The 19,919-nt window shown below is 42.4% G+C and overlaps 1 protein-coding gene across 2 annotated transcripts in view; it reads right to left on the bottom strand.

Annotated features, from left to right (window-relative positions):
• Nucleotides 1–614: 614 nt before the first annotated feature.
• Nucleotides 615–19,919, bottom strand: part of LOC108570965 (probable phospholipid-transporting ATPase VB) — a 26,421-nt gene continuing 7,116 nt past the window's right edge. The window contains exons 5-18 of one of the 2 annotated variants that reach the window (XM_017932903.1): nt 5,640–5,915; nt 4,610–4,778; nt 4,180–4,533; nt 3,803–4,098; nt 3,562–3,732; nt 3,198–3,495; nt 2,596–3,028; nt 2,140–2,531; nt 1,771–2,058; nt 1,456–1,707; nt 1,278–1,382; nt 1,021–1,208; nt 779–943; nt 615–682 (exon numbers count right to left, since the gene is read on the bottom strand). In XM_017932903.1, the coding sequence (XP_017788392.1) occupies nt 640–682; nt 779–943; nt 1,021–1,208; nt 1,278–1,382; nt 1,456–1,707; nt 1,771–2,058; nt 2,140–2,531; nt 2,596–3,028; nt 3,198–3,495; nt 3,562–3,732; nt 3,803–4,098; nt 4,180–4,533; nt 4,610–4,778; nt 5,640–5,915 (3,430 nt within the window). In that variant the 3' untranslated portion in view covers nt 615–639. Of the gene's footprint in view, nt 683–778; nt 944–1,020; nt 1,209–1,277; nt 1,383–1,455; nt 1,727–1,770; nt 2,059–2,139; nt 2,532–2,595; nt 3,029–3,197; nt 3,496–3,561; nt 3,733–3,802; nt 4,099–4,179; nt 4,534–4,609; nt 4,779–5,639; nt 5,916–19,919 lie in introns of those variants that run through there. The other variant, XM_017932905.1, reaches the window with a different exon arrangement.

Raw genomic sequence — 19,919 nt, 5'->3', positions numbered from 1 at the left:
AATACAATTGCGAGTGTGAAATACGCAAGCATCACACTCCTGGTATACGTAACTTAAGAATATAATTTATATGAACTTCGTAGCAGACAATGTACATTTCATATACCTTTTTACAATATACACTCTTTTACACTCATTTCGAAGAGAGTAATTACGCGACCTGAATTATTCGTTAATTAATTCCTCATGCAATTCGAGCACACGTACGAGTGAGTCCACGCGGACCTTTCACTTGAACCGGCAATGGGCATCAATATTGCTACTGCATCAATAGTCTTGGTCCCTAAAAGTCACAGCCATCAAATGCAACGAACAGTAGTCTGAGATTTAAGGCCACTCGGTTCAACTAAAAATACTGTAATCGATGAATGACGAAAACGATCGACGATAAACGATGATTCCGATGATCGACGTAGATTCGATAGAGTAGAGCATTTTTTTCAATGAAAAAATGCACGTTACAATTAATAATACACTTCTTAACGATACTTTTTCGATCCTTAGAAACAGTAAAGTTTGGTGAAATGCGGCAAGAGATGTCGCTTCATTTTCTAATAACTTTAATAAAGCAGCACTGTTAATAGTCTTAGTTACTCTGTTATAACGTGCTGACAGTCTTATTTGACTCTTCAGGATATGTCAGGCAACGATAGTTGTCAATGCATCGTTTTTAGTTCCGGTCCTAAAACGTAAACAGTTGAACAAGCTAATATACTACGAATAATCTTTCATTTATATATTCCACGGGGAAAGCACCAAATTATGCGTGTATGTGTACCTTATAGTAGCATGCTGGGTTGAACGTGACCAACCAGCAATGAAATTACTTTCGCTTCTCTCAGCGATTCGTTGTCTATGGCTACTACTTTTCGACGGTGCATTAATCGTGGCACTTTGCGTGAGATCTGGAGATATTGTCGACTTTATGGTTTTAAAAAGCAACCTATAACAATAACAACAACTGCGTATAATATAATTTTTGCAATATCTATTACTCATTGCGAGGTGTGAAAAGCATACCTAGGTAGCAGTGCTAGAACACAGGTAAGTATTACTGTAAGCCAGTACGTGTATCGCATGATAGCCATCTCCATTACCCAATACGAACAAAGTAGACCCATACAGTTAACACAGACTATATTGTAAATTAAACAAAATCCGAAAAATACTCCCAACGATCCCATTACAGCGAGAACATGAATTACAGTCTGAAAATAAAATCGTAACATCTCGTAACGTGTGTTGCTAAATATATCCCCGAGATATATTTATCTTACCCAAGATTTAATTTCTATGGCAACATGAGTCAACATAACAACGATACAACAAGTCATTACGGTAGTTCCGAATTCCCATATATCAATAGTTGAATCATTGTATACCTAAACAGAAGAATCACGATTTAGAATGGTGCATTGGTTTACACTATCTGAAAATCTTCAAGACTATACTAACACCCTCATTTACAAAAAAAATGACGATACTTTGATACAAAGCATCAGCAATAGTTATCCAAAACGAGTGTGGTTGATAGATGAGTCCAAGACGTCCTCGTTTATAGAGATGGGGCATAGACATCAAAACAGCTGGAGAGGCGACTCGGTCGTATACGCCCAAAACAAGTGGCGGCACAGACGTGAATATTAAATTGTACAACATTAAGTATATTTGGTCCATCATGACTGATCCCGTGAAACCACAGTACAACTGTCAAAATAATATGTCACTGTTATATAAGTAGTAAAAATAGGTGAAACAGGATATGCTTACCTGAAACCAGAATATAAGAAAGATGAAGGTGGCGTTTTTGTAAAAGAAATACAAGATCATTCTAGCCAGACGATCGTAGCACCAGTGTCCGTGCAGAAGAAGGAGTCTGCTGAGCATTGAGAATCGTGAAACGGCAAAGTCTGCTGCCATGACAGCTTGTGTACCTTCGTGTCCGGAGATACCAACACCCACATCTGCGGTTTGAATCATGCTAACATCATTGGCGCCATCGCCAATTGCCAATGTTCTCATTCCCAACTGTTCCTTCACTATACGCACTATATACGCCTTCAATATATCATAGAAATCTATGAAATGGTGAATTATAAAAAGGGGGAATGAAAATAAAAGAAATCGAGTTCACCGTACTTTCTGAAGTGGCGTAGCTCGACATGCCAATACGCTTGAACACGTTTTTGTCAACTCAAGAAACAGTCGGGTTAGTCCTGATCGTGGATCGAGGATAACGGTCAAGGTTTTTCCATCTACAACCAGAGCACGTTGTTTCGGCCATGGATTGTCTATCCTGTGTGCCTCATTTTCCACTGGATCGCGGTTAAACATTCTAATTTCCCTAATGTCATCCACTCCTCTGTGTTCAGTGCCCTGAACTATACTTTCTTTACGCGCAGATTCTAAATACCCGTGAATTAAGGCCTCAGCGACAGTCTTGGATCTTGCTTGCAGCCATAATAATTGCATCGCCGGCGAAAAAAGACGCGCTGCGTATGCAATATTCACTGCAGTTTCCGGCTTGTCCCCTTCGAATTCAACACACCTATTAGCTACATATTTTCAAATTAAGTTTACGATGAAAATCAATACCTGTTAGAACCCAAACTATGATCCCTGCTGCCATGAGCGTAGCCATAGTCTCCGGTACTCCAGCTTGGAGTTTGTCCTCAATTCCAGTTGCGCCTAGTAGACTTAAATGAGATTCGAGATTCTTATACGACTCTTTGATACGAAAATCGCGATTTTCCATCGCCAGTTCCGCCTCTGTATGCGCTTGACGCCAATTTTCGTACTCTTGCGACGTCAACGACTTTTTCGCTATCACCAACGTTCGAAGACCTTGACGCGCGTACGATTGCAGATGCTGTCGAATTTTGATCGTCATTATAGAATTCTCCTCGTGAGGAATTAGAGACGATAATATCGCCGTATCGGCGCCCTTGCTGTACAATATTACTTCGTTTGTGAGAGGATGCCGTACCAAAATAGACATACATTTTCTATTCGAGTCAAACGGCAGAACCTAAAATTTACAACCCGTTACATGTATTAAAATTTGAATCATACGAATTGGTCCTATCACACATACTTCCTCTGATTCACTTTCATCGACAATTCACAGAGAAAGTAACATTCGACAGAGGGGAAAAGATTTAGAAGTATACGTACGCGTTTATCCATAACGAACTTACGTGAAGAATTTCGAAAGTAAGAATAGATTTATCCGGTAGGCAAACGATCGCGCTACGTGCCGTTCGTTTCAGAAGTTTCACGTCATAAGCACGAGCCGCGTTCACCAACGCGAGCTCGTCCGGACTTTCCGCTTCGTAAATCGCCGCGGAGGGTAACAATTCATCTCCGCTCTTGCCGCTCGCGTCGATAACGGGACTCAGCGGACTGCGTCTTTTGTGCGCTCCGTTCGGTGACAATTTTCTTCCCAACAATCCCATTCCTAGACTCGGTATCGACGTCACGTTTAGGAATCTTGGCCTGTAAATAATTGTCGTTCAGTCTACCGTGATAAAACTAAGCAAAATCGATGAAAGGAATAGTGACCTTAGCGCTTTATTCGGTAGTTTAGCGGTATTATTGAGAACAGATTCCATTTCAACTATCGAAGAAATCGACGACACGGTATCATCGAGACTATTCGTCGGATGTGACAGCGTAGACAAAGGGATGACCGGCGATGGAGTCAAACTTCTGGAATCTATCATTCTTGTGTACCTACAGAGAAGGAAAAAAAGATAGATAATTGATGGTAAGGTTACTAGCATAATAAGAAATTTCCACAAACCTTCCACGTTCTTCGCCGTTCTTCTGAGGCTCCTCGATCACTCCGCTGGAGTTCATAATGTCGTAATGGGGTTGAGAATTGACAACAACTGTATTACATATCGCTAATACGACTAGGAACTCTTGCAGGTGTTGTCTAAACGTGGTTATAAGGAGATCTTCCTTGAGCCGGGAGGAGGGTACCAAATTCTCACCGTCACCGCTGTGCGAGTAATCCTGTCCCCCCACGGCACACCGTCTAAACAGCATTTTATTTTCCGTCAGTGTACCAGTTTTATCGGAGAATATATACTGCACCTATCGGAATAGAAGAAAAAAAAAAAAGAGGCGGTGTTTCCTAATCGAGACGCACGCACAACGTTAATCAATTTCGCTTACCTGACCCAATTCCTCCGTGATATTGAGCGCGCGACATTCAGCCGAGCGTCCCGTCTCCGTGTCGTACAGGGCGCTATCGTGCCCGATGTGATAAACCTGGCCGACTTTCGCCATTTCGATAGTGACGTACAGGCTCAAAGGTATCATTACTTGGAGTATAATGACAAACGTCCAGAACGTTAGCATACTCTCGTAGTTTGGATCCTGAAGGTGTGGGATGAAAGGGACGAACGTCAGACCGTCATAATCGGATAGCCAGAAACGACAACCGGTGGCGCCTATCACGCACAATATCACTAAAATCACCACACACCATATCACGTCCTTATTCATCTGTTTTTCAAGCCTTGAGCGCTGGAAAAAAGCGTTGCCTTAATATCACGAGTAATCACGTTAAACTGTCCTCCCCGTTAAAGTCGAGAAGTTTTACCTTATACCTAGGTCCTCCATTATTCAGCATCGCCTTTGTCTCGTGTCCAGCGTATATCACTATTCCCTCCACAAAGTCTGTATTCTTTAACAAACACTCCCTGAGTAAAAGATTTTCCGTGGAAACAGGTACTCTACCACCGTTCGGATGAACCACCGCTCCGTGAAACCTGAAATTTACACGAGTTTCAACATTTTTTAATTCTTCTTGCGTCTCTTGTTATCAGGTCACCCCGTAAGTTCGTGCCGAAAGTGGAAACAAGAAATTCTACAGCGACGACGTAATGGTTTTGCCAGGAAATAATAGGAAAAATTGTGGAATTAGAAGGGGTTTTCTTTTTTTTTATCTAATTTAAAGGTTCGCTGGAAATATCGATCTGTATTATACAATTCGACAGGAACTTATGGGATGACTTAGTATATACACTTTTAACCCTCGTGCACTGTTCGAATAATTGTTACGCTGGTACTGCTCTTTGGCGCGTATAGGAAAAGTATGATAATCTCTAAATAAATCCAATTAGAAATATTGAACGCATAATTACGTAAAAATGACACATCATTCCTATATAAAAAACAAATAATTCTTTTATATATAATGGCTTTGCCTGCTGTGCTTTTGTACTCACAGGTAGTTAACGTATCAACGTATTCAAAATGAATATCTCCTACAAAATACCTCCAAACACATTTTTCTTTGCTCGACATACTCTCCTACTAGTACTGAACAAACGCGCTAAATTTCATATAAATCAGATACATTCTCAAAAAGTTATTAAATGCCAAAGTTCGATTTCGGGTCAAACTCATCCGAACAACATACCAGCGTATTAAAAATGAATATCTCCTACAAAATACCTCCAAACACATTTTTCTTTGCTCGACACATTCTTCTAATACTATTGAACAAACTCGCTAAATTTCATATAAATCAGATATTTCCTCAGAAAGTAATTTAACGCCAAAGTTCGCTTACGGGTCAAACTGACCCGAACACAATGGCACTTGGGTTCGATAAAAGCACAGCTTACCTATATATCCTAGTGCTTGGTTGATCGACCTCGATCACGGAGCGGAACTTGGCCGGTCGAAAAGTGTCCTGAAAATCCACGAAACCCCTGACAACTTGTCGTTGCTTCAGATTAGTCTCACCGTCCAGGTTACAGGTATCTATGTAAGCTACGCCCTGAGGATCGCTGCTCCGTAAGAGCAACACATCGGCCGGCACGAGTTCGTTGTTCGAGAGGTGAACCAAGTCACCGACCTTCACGTCTTTCCACGCCACCTTTGCATACCTGTCGTCTTCGCTGCAATCACGTGAAACGTGTTTTCCAGAAACGCATCTTTTATTAAACAGCCAAACAGGCGGGAAGTGTGACAAAAAACACGATACGGTATGGAAACGAATTTCGAATAATTGACATTCACCTGAGATGGAGTAGCTGTTCTTCCTTCTTTTTTTTTTTTTAATCAACGCCGCTAGGCACTCGATAAGACAAACAGGCAAAACGGCGTAACCTTCACAATCGACGATGATTGCCGGCTATATATCTAGCAATAACCGAACTGTCGTAACGGTCGGTCGTCGATTATTCTTAATTAACCGTCGCCACGGTTCAACGCTTCGCAACGAGTCACAAGATGCCGATTGATCAGAGAGAGAGAGGAGATCGATGGAAAGGACGATTCGAAGATACGAATTAAAAGAAAGAAAGAAATCGAGGGTGAAGTAAAAAATTCGAGGTAAAAGTCCTAGTTAAATTCTCCTCGCTTGAATTATACAAGCATCTGTGAAGTGGAACGAATCAATGTCCTTCCCTCCCTTTTATTCATATCGATTTGACGATATTACTTTGTCGAATCGTACTTCTATCAGATATCATTTCTTTCCCGTCTCCATTCCTCCACTCACAGCTGCTACATTATTCAACATTACGAAAGGTTGTTGAAAAGGTCTCGGCCACGATCTTACCCCTCCGTCGTTGACTAAAAACGATCGTCCTAAGGGATGTTGGCTCCTCGAAAGTGTGTGCCGTAACACGCCCTCGTACACGCGTCGCGTATGAAACGTGCCTCGAGGAACTAGCATGTTTTCAGATTCAAAGAGCAACCGTTTAGCCTGATCACGCGTCAAGGACGTTGCTTACTGCGGAGCAAGATCAAACCAATGATACCTTCGTCTAATTGAACGTCATTTTTATCGGGAAAAGATATCAACCAGCTGATCACTTTTGTATGCACAAATTGCTACCTCCACGATGTACACACGTTACACGTGTGTCTATCAGTTCCCGTTCGTGGGTGTAGAAACGCAAAAAAGAAATCGTTTCAAGGTTATTTTAAAAGTTTCCTAGGAGGATGTGACAATTCTTTTTTCTCCTCCGTTCCAACAGGCGCCATGCAAACGCGCTGGAACGATCAAATCTGACCTAGACATTATTTAAGGGGTCACGCACTTTTTCTCCCGCCAGATAGAGATCGTTGATCCGCGTAACCTTTTGGTAACACAACCGGGACCCGCTATTGTACCTTCTTCGTGTCGATTTTTCAACGAGTCCTGTCACACAGCTCTCCGAGAGGAATATGTAACGCATACACACGTAACCGTCTCTCTATTAAGAGGGACTTTAGGAACGACCTTTACCGGAGGAATGCAAAACTCATTTTTCATCGTACCGCGCCGCCCTTGAAGCCTCGTTACGTCCAACGTTCTCCGATGGTATTGAAAACGAAAAAAAATAACGGAAACTCGTCAAATGGATAGAGATAACGCTGTTAATAGTTTGTGTTCTAATTGCGTTACAGTTCGAATTTTCCCGAGATCTCCCCGGTCGTCGGTCGGTTTCGCCAGCGAGATTACGTTCATGTGGGAGGACAGATTCGGATCTTTCGAAAGCGAATAACAATGATTCATAGAACGGAAGAGAGAGAGAGAGACAGGTGGAAAACACGTTGCGTCTCGAACGCGTTAAAACCGAAACTCGTCCCGACGAAACCGTTCCAATTTGCATTTTCCTTATTCCCAACCTACTGTCACGTGCCGCCTGCTTTTCACGGTTGACCACCGATTAGCATTATTACTACGCGTTCAAGGAGAAACGTTTAACGGTTTACAAAGAAGTCCCACCGAGGCTCGTTTTCAACTCTTTCCAACCAGGGAATTTCACGTGATTGGCCTTCACGTGTGCCGCGACCGTTAATTACAGGTGACACATAAGGCACTGTTCGCGACAGAGGAATAAAGCTTTCCTATCGCTAAACGATATACACGATTCTTCCAGGGAAGTCTGGTCCACGTCTGAATTTTCGACGACAACGCGTCGCTGATAAATCGGTCGCCGCGATGAAAAGCTTTTCTATCGCAAACGAAATACACGATTTTTCCAGAGAAGTCTGGTCCACGTCTGAATTTTCGACGACAACGCGTCGCTGATAAATCGGTCGCCGCGATGAAAAGCTTTTCTATCGCAAACGAAATACACGATTTTTCCAGAGAAGTCTGGTCCACGTCTGAATTTTCGACGACAACGCGTCGCTGATAAATCGGTCGCCGCGATGACGACAGCAACTTCTGTGTAGCCTTAGAAATTCTTCTATGCTACAAGCCTCCATTATAGGTAACGCGTGGTTAGATAATGCAACACCGTTTTACCAACTTTTTCTTTTTTCCATAATTGTTCCTCGTTAACGTACACGAGGTCGTCCGTGACGTTCTTTCCTAATATTGCAAACAAGTGGAAACGCGCAAATGTCGGGAGAAGCGTTTGTGAAACACTTCCGATAGTAATATATCAAATTATCTAATAGAATTTCCGCGTGCAAATAGTGGCAGGGAAGGTGGCCACTTTTATCAGCTTCTTTTCTACGTTTCTACGCTCGTTATACACAGCCAGACCTTGCTTAACTGTCGTTTCTTCAGACAGATAAAGAACGCTAACGACAAGCGCCTGACAGAGAATAGAGACGTTACGAATATTTCCATATTCGTCGAAACGAACTTTCTATCGCCGATTGCACATTTTTCCCACCCGTTTTCCTTCGTTGCAATGGAACACTAGGATTTATCATTGTGTAAACGGAGTGTATAAACACGGTCGTGAAGATTCTCCTCTTAACACTTAAAGCGGCGCAATACTTAGGAGTTTTGCGGAGACATGCACTTTTACGAAACCAAATAAAATAACCGTTGTGAAGCAAAAGATTTCTACTGAAAAATTTTATGGGACGCGCCATTTTGACGAATTTCGAATTTCACGAGGAAAATTAGTGAAACCGTTTACGTTTCTTTCCTATCACTTACGCGTATTATAAATTTTATATAAATATATAATATCGTTTCTAAATAAAATAAGTTGCTTTTTAACCATTACGCGAATAACCGGGTACTCTTTTGCATAATTCTCACTTAAAATATTTCATCTTCCGGGTAAAAGATTGAAATATCCGGCCAGATCGTTGTTATTCCGCACATTTCCTATCCGTGTTTGCCTCCAGTTTAGAATTTTCTTATCAGAAAACTATTAAAATTGGACGATAAAGTTGACGACAATTCTCGTTATTGACGTAAGGGTTAAAGAAAATCTGCGGTTTCATTCACGCGTGTCCGTAAAGATGGGTGATAAGAAATGTCCGTAAACCGAGTGTTAATCATATAAGTATCGAGATAAAGGCATTTAGGCGCTTAATCGCTCGTCCACATATTACGCCTTAAATCGGGTCGCTTACGCTTAAAGTGTCAAGAAAATTACGCGCGAAACGATTTATCGCGCGAGATTCCACGAATGCAAGACTCTTTCTTGGAGATAAAAAGCGAGAGAAGAATGTCTCGGCACGCGATGCTGACACAGACTTCTAGATTAAGATGGGAATTTAGGTCATCGCCGAAAATTTCCTCGGAGCAGAGCGAGAAACTCGGTTCGATTGGTTAATTTATCGCAGCCGTTCCGGAGAACGAAACACGAGCGCCGTGGGTGCGATATGCGGGTATGTAACCGTGACACGATACCGATTCCACGCTTCGATGTGATGTAATCGGTGACGCGAGCCGCCGTTTAACAGCACCGCAAAAGGAACAAACCTAGATCCCCCGTCAAATTTTACGTTACACCTCCTCGAGGACAGGTTCGCGAATCTTTCCGCGTTCCATCGGGAGACGTTGAAAAAGTGGAGACGTTCGAACGTGGACAGAGGCTGTTATTTGGCAGAGGAAACGTTTCGACGATTCTTATCGTTACATCGTTTCTGTCGCATGAAAAACATGTTAATCCTGTTACTGCCAGGCTCATCTACGCGGTGTATGAGAAGAATGACGATTTGATATGCACGCTTCTAGAAATTGCTCTATGAAGAAGAAAATGCGAATTTTCCGAGGGAAAGTTTTAGCGCTTACTTAGAGGATGTGGAATGCAATTGTAGCGAGATTAAATGTTTAACGATAAATAATGTGATCTTTGATTGTATCATTTCTGTAGAATAATAATAATTTCTATAGTAATTTCCATAGAATAAGAATAATTGCTATAGTAATTTCTATGGAATAATAATAATGTCTCTAGTAATTTCTGTAAAATAATAATAATTTCTATAGCAATTCCTATAGAATAATAATAAATTCTGCAGTAATTCCTATAGAATAACAATAATTTCTCTAGAAAATTTCTATAGAATAATAATTTCCTCAGGTTTGCAGCTTTTAAGTTAGGGCAAAGAATGACTCTTACAGACCACAATTATGATCCGATTTTGTCTACTCTTAACATGCGATCTCTCGAAACAAGAAGAACCGTTAATGATCTGACGTTTTTACATAAAATGATGAATGGAGTTCTTTGCTGTCCGCAATTACTAGCATCTATAAATTTTTATGCACCATCAAGATCATTAAGATCCACTTCGTTGTTTCATCCAACCCTTTATAAGACTACAATCGGTAATTCAGACCCCATAAATCGTGCCTGCATCGAAGCCGAAGAACTAAGCAGGCATTTGAACTTTTCTTTGAGCAATGCTTACAGCTTCAAAAATTTGTTGTACAAATTAATGTAAGTAATGGTAACTGAATTATGTATTATGTATTATTAGAATTGTATTATGTATTACATTCTGAATGCTTATACACCCTATGTACACTAATGGGACTTGATCCCGTTTGTAATAAAATAATAATAATTTCTCTAGAAAATTTACTAGAATAGGGGAGAGTCGTGCAGTACCGGCCAAAGCTAAATCTCGCTTATACTGTTAGTTGACTGCGCTATTGATGGAAAAACAAACGAATACTACAGCCCTGAGTATTCTTTTTTCTTCGGTATTACCAGAGTTCTAAGACGTTGAACGTTTACGCTGGTGTTCCGTACGACAAAAGTTACTTTTCATAGCTGCAATGGTTGGGCTCGCGTGGAGTGTACGGATCAAGAAAATATCGATGCCTAAGTAAAAGTTCTGTTCTACTTTTAGACGATTTTTACTAACATTATTTATTACTCAGGCCTTGAAATCTACCAACTAAGTAGCTGGCAGGTACTCTACGACAATTTTTCGTTCGCTGCAAATTACAACTTTTTTATTTCTAAAATTTAAGAAAAACCATTTGTCCCCTTTTATCGAGCACCCTTTGTACTACAAATGACTTTTTTCAAATTTCATTTTTACCAACGTTAGCCCAAGTTATAGTACAAAACTTAGAGTAGCCGGTACTGCACGACTCTCCCCTATATAGCAATTTCTATAGTAGTCTCTTGACTTTTTTCAAATTTCATTTTTACCAACGTTAGCCCAAGTTATAGTACAAAAACTTAGAGTGGTCGGTACTGCACGACTCTCCCCTATATAGCAATTTCTATAGCAGTCTCTCTTACGTTAGCCACCGATACTATTTTCCCGACTAGAAGCAAATTTTAACACCGAATAAACGAAATAATTGAATTTCTCATCCGACCGATAATCTGAATCTCACAGTTCTCGTGGCACTTCCCGCATAGGGCCGATAGATCGTCCCGCGAAAAGGGTTAACGAGCGGAATGCACTTGAAATAGAAACGGATCGACCGATACTCGAAACGTTTCTCCATAGATCGTTTTTCATACGTACACGGCGAAGAATGCATTGTGTAGGTACGTACAGAGGCCGCAAAGGGTTAGAGAGGATACGCGAAACTGCTTCGCGGAACAAGCCTTTATGGAATGTGTCCCAGAAGAAAGAAGCAACAGAAAGGAAGGAATCGTCGATGGGGGCTTGATTGTACGCGCGGAGAGGATCGGTGGTTCTCTCGTATCCAGGAAAGGAACGAGGAAAACAGCTCGAGGGATACGCTAACCGGTTTTATTGCCATGCCCTCCGCAGCCGTTTTATTCTGCTTCTCGCGGCGCGCCGCGAGTGACATAAGCCGTACACGACACATCCTCGTCCGCGTCTACTCTCTTCTCTTGTCCATTCCTCTCTGTTGCCGTATGCAAAGCACAACGGTTATTTTTACCAATGCACACCACCGCGACCAAAATTTTTCACCAACGATATCTCGAAGCGTTGCTTGCCACGATAGAGGCAACGTGACAAAACAAGAGATATCGATCTCCGCCCCCCCTGGTTACATACGAACCAGCCGTTTCACGTAACGCGCTTTAACGAATCACCGATTCGAATTGGACATTTGCAAAGCAACTCGGGTAATTAAGTTCGCTACGTGATACCTGCCTTCTTTCGTACAAATTCCGATACGATTGAGTTCGCCGCGGTAACACGCGTTTCTACGTGATGTATCTGAAAATACTGGACTGTTCGTCCGTTAAGTAAATTCGTGTTCTTTGGTACGTGGTAATGAGGCTTTTTGTTAATTGCAATTTCGATTGGTAATTCGGGATGATGAACGTTACCTTGAACTGAAGTATTCTTTAACCCTTTGATAATGTAATATAATTAGGAGTTAGAGTCGATGGAATTCGTATTTTATTCGTTTGTGATTATTTTTAAAGCACAATGTGCATCAGCCTTTCTATCTTTCTTCCTAAATATCTCTCTTGAGCCAAATTGTTCGTTATTTAACGCACTGAGTCTCACTCGGGATAAACTGTTGAAAGATTGAAACTGTCCATGCAACATATTGCTTAATTTCTACTCAATTCTTGCCTCTAATTTCGGAGTTTTTTCGCTGATAATACTTCACAAAATCTGAACGTTGTTTATCAACTCTTTTTGCCAACGAAATTGAAGAAATGCCAAAAATGTCTTTCCCCCACACATACCGTCCTGTATAATAAGAATATATATTATCTTATATTTATTATATAATACAGTTGTATTCATGGCAAATCAGAACGCGAAAACGCCAAGCAACCACCGCAAGTAGGAAGGGACGAAGTTTGGAAAAACTCAAGAAGCGAATCTTGACGAATCTTCATTGGTCGGAAGCAAGAAAACCCTTAACATACTCTTAACACTAGAACTACCGGCCGGGTCAAAAATGACCCATTAGTCGTTTGTAACTTTCCGAATTTCTTTTCTACATGTAAGCTTCTAATTTTCCGATGGGTCATTTTGACCCAGCCGGTAGTTTTAGTGTTAATCAGTACAGTTGCAACGACACCCGCTCAACCTAAACATTTAATAAAAGAACATCCACCACATTTCTCGATTCTATTCTTCTGACAACCCGAGACGAAAGCGATCTCGTCCGTTGGTTTAATAATTTCAATCATTTCTTAGCTATCTTCTCGTTTACAAATCCACGTGACAAGCAGATTGTTACCTTCTAATTACCGGTCTCGTTCGCGTTAATTCGTGTCCCTCGGTGAACGAGTTAACAGGGCGAGATACAGAGAGACGAAAGGAATTACGGAAAAATGAATCCCTCGACGTCTAACAGCCATTGAAAGCGACTTGACACAAATCTCGACCAAGAGAGACCGTGGTGGTTACGTACGCGCTCGTCGTACATACATACATGTATCTCGCGCTAGAGAACGACAGCACGAGGGCTCGCGACCGACATATCGCCTCGAACCCACCAGTCGAAGCGCGTTAATCGAGAGCTGGAATTCGTGGCGAAGGTCTGCCCGTTCTTGACATTGCGGTCTAGCCGCGACTAGTCGATCTCTCGTCAGCGTAAACGAAATTAAACGGCAGGCTGAAGAAGGTCAGCGAGCGCGTGCGTGCAGCCGCGAATAATCTAGGTAAAGGTCGGGCGTGAAACGTGTTTTACGAGCGGAAGGAACAGAGAGATCCGAGAGAATCTCCCTTTAACTCCCGCGCGATCTTTTTTTTACCTCCATCGAGCGAATAAACACGCCTCCGTGTAGGAGAGACTCTTAACGAGATTCGATTAACGGACGTGTGTCGCCAATCGTATCCATAGAGAACGAGAAGATTCTAGTCTGTTATTGAGACCTTCTATTCGCAAGCGCCTACTCTCCTTCTCGGGACAAACCAGTTGAATCGCACCAGACTTTGCTCCTGCGTGAATCTCTCTCGACTTTCAGCGAGGACGCTATTTTTAAACAATGGAATCGCGACGTGACAGCCGGACCGTCACTTTCAGCAATGCCAAACTCCAACTGAACGTAACAGAAAGAAAAAAGAAGCGAAACGATTCGCAACAATTATAGAATTTATCTATATGCAGATTTCTCTGTGCACAAAGCAGGAAACGTACATACATGGTGCGGCAGAGAACGAGCGCATAAAGGTGGAACAAGCTTTTAGCGAAGCATTGCTGCAATGACACGATGCATATCTCCGGCACGCGTCGTTCAGTCTATGTTAATTCGCGATCGTAGCACCGGTTAATTACGTGCATCGATTCGAATGCACCGCTGTTGCACGATCGAAATAACGGAGCTCTCCCCGCTTCTGCCGCGAGTAGAGCTAGACGACAACGGAGGCTCCCTCGGGGAAGCAAACACACGGCCTACGATTTTCCCTCGACCTCCTTTCCTTTGCGCTTCTCGAAAACGCCTGTCAGCCCCGTTAGCTTCCTTTCAATGCCACCGAACTATGCTAACTATATATCTCTCTTTCTTCAACGCTCCTGTCTTCCTTCCATCCAATTTCTTCCTCCCCCCGATTTCCTGTTCCAGCTGGCACACGTAACGAACGAGGTTGGAACGAAAGCCAGGAAAAGTATACGTTTTCAGCCGGGATCGATGGAAACGAACGGAATGACGCATCCTCGGTGAAATCAATGAAACAGAGATGCCGACGTTGATCCTGTGCTGATCAAACGACGACAAGCGTAAACACAGAGGGATATACCTGAATCGAAGGTTCGTTTGCAACACGCGACTGTATGTAATCAAGGGCAGCGATGAAACGATAGATCCTCCAACCTATTTTCCACGAAATCGTCCAAGGGATCTACTTCTTATTCACTTTGATCGCGATTTCCTCGCGAGCTCCGCACGACAGAAGGAGTGTCGCGTAACGACGAAACCGCGTGGGAAAGAGCGTTGAAAGAAAGGGGGAAAACCCGTGTCGTTTCACAGTTTATTTACACGCCCTACCGTTCCACGTGTCCCCTTATCCCTCGCGAACATTATTTCGGGATTTTCCAGAGACACGAGGATGCAGGAATATAAAGCGAATAGATAAATACTTGCCAGCTATTGCTCACGCGTATCGAAACGTGAGAGGAATACAGAGAGAAGATTAAGAGACGGTTACGGTAATGGAAGAAGTTCAGTTTCTATATCTGAGAATCGGTGGAATCTGTTTTTCATCGAGCAAGATTATCGCGGCAAAGAAGCCGATTACTAATTCAACGGTTACACGTGATATCGACGAGGAAAGGAACAGGTCGATTACGAGTGTATCAAAGGTGATTTCCGAAGGTAGTGTGGCAGGTGAGGCGAGTTAATAAATCATCGTCGATTCGTTCGTTTGTCGAGGTTGTTATTTTCCCTGCGAGCTTTTAAGGGGGGGGGGGTGGAAGAGGAAGTGGTAGTTTCATCGAGGGCAAATTGAAAGAAATCGAGCGATAGACGGAAGGGCAAGGCCGGGACGTGTAGGTATTATTTTTCAAATGGCCGTGCTTGCTGCGTGCAGGAATCGTTGTGCATCGATCGTACCGCGGAATTGAGTTACATTATAAATGACATGCACTCGAATCGTTGCCGAGCCGCACACATCACCGTTTACCGCCGATACCTCGCTTTCCATTGTCTCTTTTGTCGCGTCTCGCGGCAGATGGTGTATGGCTGTGTTTACACCGTACGATGCTTTCTAATCGAATCGCCTCCATTCATCCTATCCATGCGTCACCACTTTTAACGTTATCACGACAATTCGACCCCTTTCGCGAATCTCGACGACAACGGGGGGGGGATGGAATGGTAATGTCGTAAGTGTCACGTTCCGGCGAATGTTCGAGGTACGTTCTAAGCGACGCATGGCCCGATTCTGTATCGAACATTGGTGCGGGGTCACGTTGTATGGTAGGTGGAAGCGATGTGGCGAAATGGTAAAATCAGTCGGCCGTGAAAATACACCGATGCGTCGAAATGGTAATTCGTGGAAGATAAGAAGCTCGATTCGGAGTTGGTTCCTCTGTTGTGGTATATTTAACCCTTTGCACTCCAATGGCGCTTTTATGACGACGCGCGTAATTACTTTGGGGAAATGTACAATTCAGACTTTTTTTATATTATTTTATATTATCGAAATAATGCAAATTAACACAAGAAATGCGCATCAATAAATTCGTAAACACTGAAAATCCTTTTTTTCACGACAAAACTTTGGCTTTCCAGAAGTTTCGGAGTGCAAAGGGTTAAAAAGTTTGATTGTGCCTTAAAAGTTTGGATTTCGCATCTTTTCTTACAATTAGAAGTTTTTAAGTAGCTGATATTTTCGAAAGGAATTTTGAGGAAAGTGGTGAGTTACTTTTAACCGTTTTAATTCGTGAAACATGTGTAATGGCGTTTTTGAAGAGAAATTGAACTACAGAATTATAGAGTTTTATAAATTTATTTTGAGACAGATGTGTGAAAATCTTAATAAAGTATTTCCGCGTCATCCGGACTCGTGTCAAAAAATGACGCATATGTGGGTTGTCCGACGCTATTGTGTTAATGGTTGATAAGGATATAATATAAAAGATCGAAGAACCGAGTTCGGGCCTCGTGGACAGTTTTATGACAGAACCCTGTGACAATAATCAGAGCCGAGTTATTCAGAAACATCGATAGAGACTCCGAGAAACTACCGAGAAGCTCACTTGTTCTCTGGAAATACAGTAGAGCAGACTTGAAGCGAGTTTCAACAAAGGTATCGATAGACAATTGCCAATCCATTCACGTATTGAACAAAACAGAGTTATGTAAGAGTATGGTTGAGTGAATGTTGGGACCCGGGCTGGTTTATGACCGAGAGAGGTCTGCGGAGAAACCCGGTCCCAACGCCTTGACACCCCCACGCGCTAAGGGCTGGGCGCTGACTTTGCTGGGTGGAAGAGTTTTCCGGAGGCAAGAGAGGGGCGTCAAGGCTCGTATATAAGGGCGTGTTAAATAAGAATGCGGGAGATTGTATTAGAACGAATTAGGAAGCGCGTAGTTGACAAGGACGAGGAGTCAACGACAGACGGAGAAATAAATATAGTTTTCAACATTATTTTAACTGATCCTGACAGATATTATTTTAGACCAAAAGTTCTTACACTTAGAAATTAAAAATCTCAGTGCATGTTTCTTACGCTAATTTCCACCAATACGGAAATTAGCATCGTTAAGAAGGCACCAAACGATAGCTTACAATCAAAAATTTCACATATCAATTCAGAAATGACAGACGACCCTTATCACTGCTACATCAATCGGTGTCGCCGCTCGATGCTTTAATTTACGACCTCGCTCTAATCATCGATCGGTAACGGAGCAAACTGAACGCTGCTGTCGATATTTGGGGTCATTGTACACGGAGACCAATCGCGATCGAGGCTTATCGGTGCTTCGGATCGAACAGACCTAGATCGTGGTCTACCTTTGCGTCCTACGATGATCTTTCTAAAAGCAAAGCTGTCGATTGTACCCTTCTTACGACGACGGTTTCACAGACGCAACTACGAGATTCCCTTGGTAGAAAGAAACGGAGCAGAATAAACAGGGTAAAGTGTATATAGAGATAGAACGGGGAGAGATGCTTCTTTGGCTGTACCATCTGAAAATCGACAAAAGAAGCATTCACTGTTACGAACAGGAAATGCAGATCGATATTTTAAGAAAAGGCTTAATCCTGTTTATTCAAACCGGATGCCAGCTTGGAGAAATCATCTGGCACAGGCCCTCTCTATACGAATTACCTTGAAACTCTTTTTTAGTACGAGGCTGGGATACGGAGGAGAGCAAACAAGGCTCCCTATAGCGATAAAATTGCATTTACGCAGTTGCAGCAACGAGATGGTGGCCGGTGAACAGGGAAAGGAACGAGACGCACCAGGCGTGACCCCGTGAGGAAACTACGCTGCTCTTCGGCTACTCTTTCCAACGACAAACTTCTGTACCGTCTCGTATATCTGTTTACCAAATTCGTGGATGAAAACCGTCGATCAAACTGAGGAGATGGCATCGTGTGTCAAAGGGGAGGCGAAATTAGAATGCCATGCATGAACAACACGTGAAACGGTGGTAGTTCTCCTCCGCGAAACAACAAAGAGAGAGAGAGAGAGAGAGAGAGAGAGAGAGAACACTTTCTTTTCTACGTTTGATCGACCTACATGCGCATGCCTTCGACCAACAATCACAGCCGATCCATCGAAAAATTCCATCGTCGAAGAACCGTCTTCGTTCGTAACGAAACCTCCGCACCGAAAATAGGATCCGTCTCTTTAAACCGCGTTTTCCTCTCCGCTACAGGCGGGGTACGACCTTCTCCAAAACTAATTTATACACGATAAAACCTTGAATGTCGAACTTTGCTGTTCGATCTAAAATTGATTTACCGCGTAGGTAGAAAAGGGGGTTCGCGTCACCAGCAGCCGCTGTACAGGGGAAAGGGGAATGATTTCACCAACTTTGAAGTCTTAACACCGCAGAAAACTCTGGCTAATGAATAGCGTGGAAACACGCTCGTTTTGCGTATATACACACTGTAACCTATACTCTAACCTAGATCTATGTTCGGTCGTTTTCGTAGCCGCTCAATAGTTGGCGAGATATTAATAAATAGCGAGACGAGTTCCAGCGAGGCTGGTGAGATCGCCTGCTGATGCGGCAGGTTAACTTTGTTGGAAGCGGTCGAGCCGCTCTAACCTGGCATTCCCACTCGGTAATATCTACGAGACGACACGAAGGAGCCTCGAGTGGCTATTCTTCGTTCTTGTTCGCCTTCTCTCGAGGAAACCGCTACTCCACCGAATCTCTTTTTCGCTCCCTTCCTCGCGGCGCGAGCAGTTTAATTCTCCAGTACGTTAAGCAAATGGAAGGAGAGAATATTTTATACTACCGTATAATAACTGATCTGCTATGTGTTTTACGGTGTAAAGAAGTGATTTGAATTGTGATTAAAGGTAGTAAGGTTTTCGTTGAGCTCGATGATCGGTAATTTGCTCGGGGAATGGGGAAATTTTGGGTGATTTTAGATTTTCCAGTACCGTATAGAGCTACTAGTCCGCTATATTTTTTATAGCGTAAAGAAGTGATTAAAAACAGTAATGTTTTCGGTAATTTGCCAAGGGTGGGCAATTATTTGGGCAAGGGTGATTTAATATTTACACTTTCATAGTGTAAAGAAGTGATTAAAATCAGTAGTGCTTTCGTTAAGCTGGAAGATCGGTAATTCGCATAGAGGAGGCGGAAACTTTTATGAATGAATTTACCAGGGATCGATGTATCGTTTATTACGACAACGTGGGTGATTTAATATTTACGCTTTTATAGTGTAAAGAGGTGATTTAAATTGTGCTTACAAATAGTACTGCTTCCGTTAAGCTCGAAGATCGACAATTTGCTAGGAAAATGGGGAAATTTCGATGAATGAATCTAACAAGGACCGTTTATTTCTTCTAACATTTACACTTTCACAGTGTAAAGAAGTGATCTGAATTGCGATTAACCCTCCAAGTCCCACTGGGACTCCAGAGTTCCATGCATTCTAACGACTTCTTATCAACCCTCCAAGTCCAGCGGTGTTTTAATCTTGTCCTACAATTTGCTTCAAGATTAAAATACTCTATACTCGTTAAGAATGCATGAAAATATGAAAATCACGGATTGGTACGGGACTCTGGAATCCCACTCGAACTCCAAGTGTTAAAAATAACAACATTTCCATTCTACTAGTAGAATAGAGAATTTTTGAACAAAAAAAGAAAACAACGGAGGAAAGAG

This window comes from Habropoda laboriosa, unplaced genomic scaffold (genome assembly GCF_001263275.1).
Source record: "Habropoda laboriosa isolate 0110345459 unplaced genomic scaffold, ASM126327v1 scaffold88, whole genome shotgun sequence".
Taxonomy (NCBI): domain Eukaryota; kingdom Metazoa; phylum Arthropoda; class Insecta; order Hymenoptera; family Apidae; genus Habropoda; species Habropoda laboriosa.
Note: the sequence above shows the minus strand (reverse complement) of the source record. Positions and strands in the feature narration are given on the sequence as shown.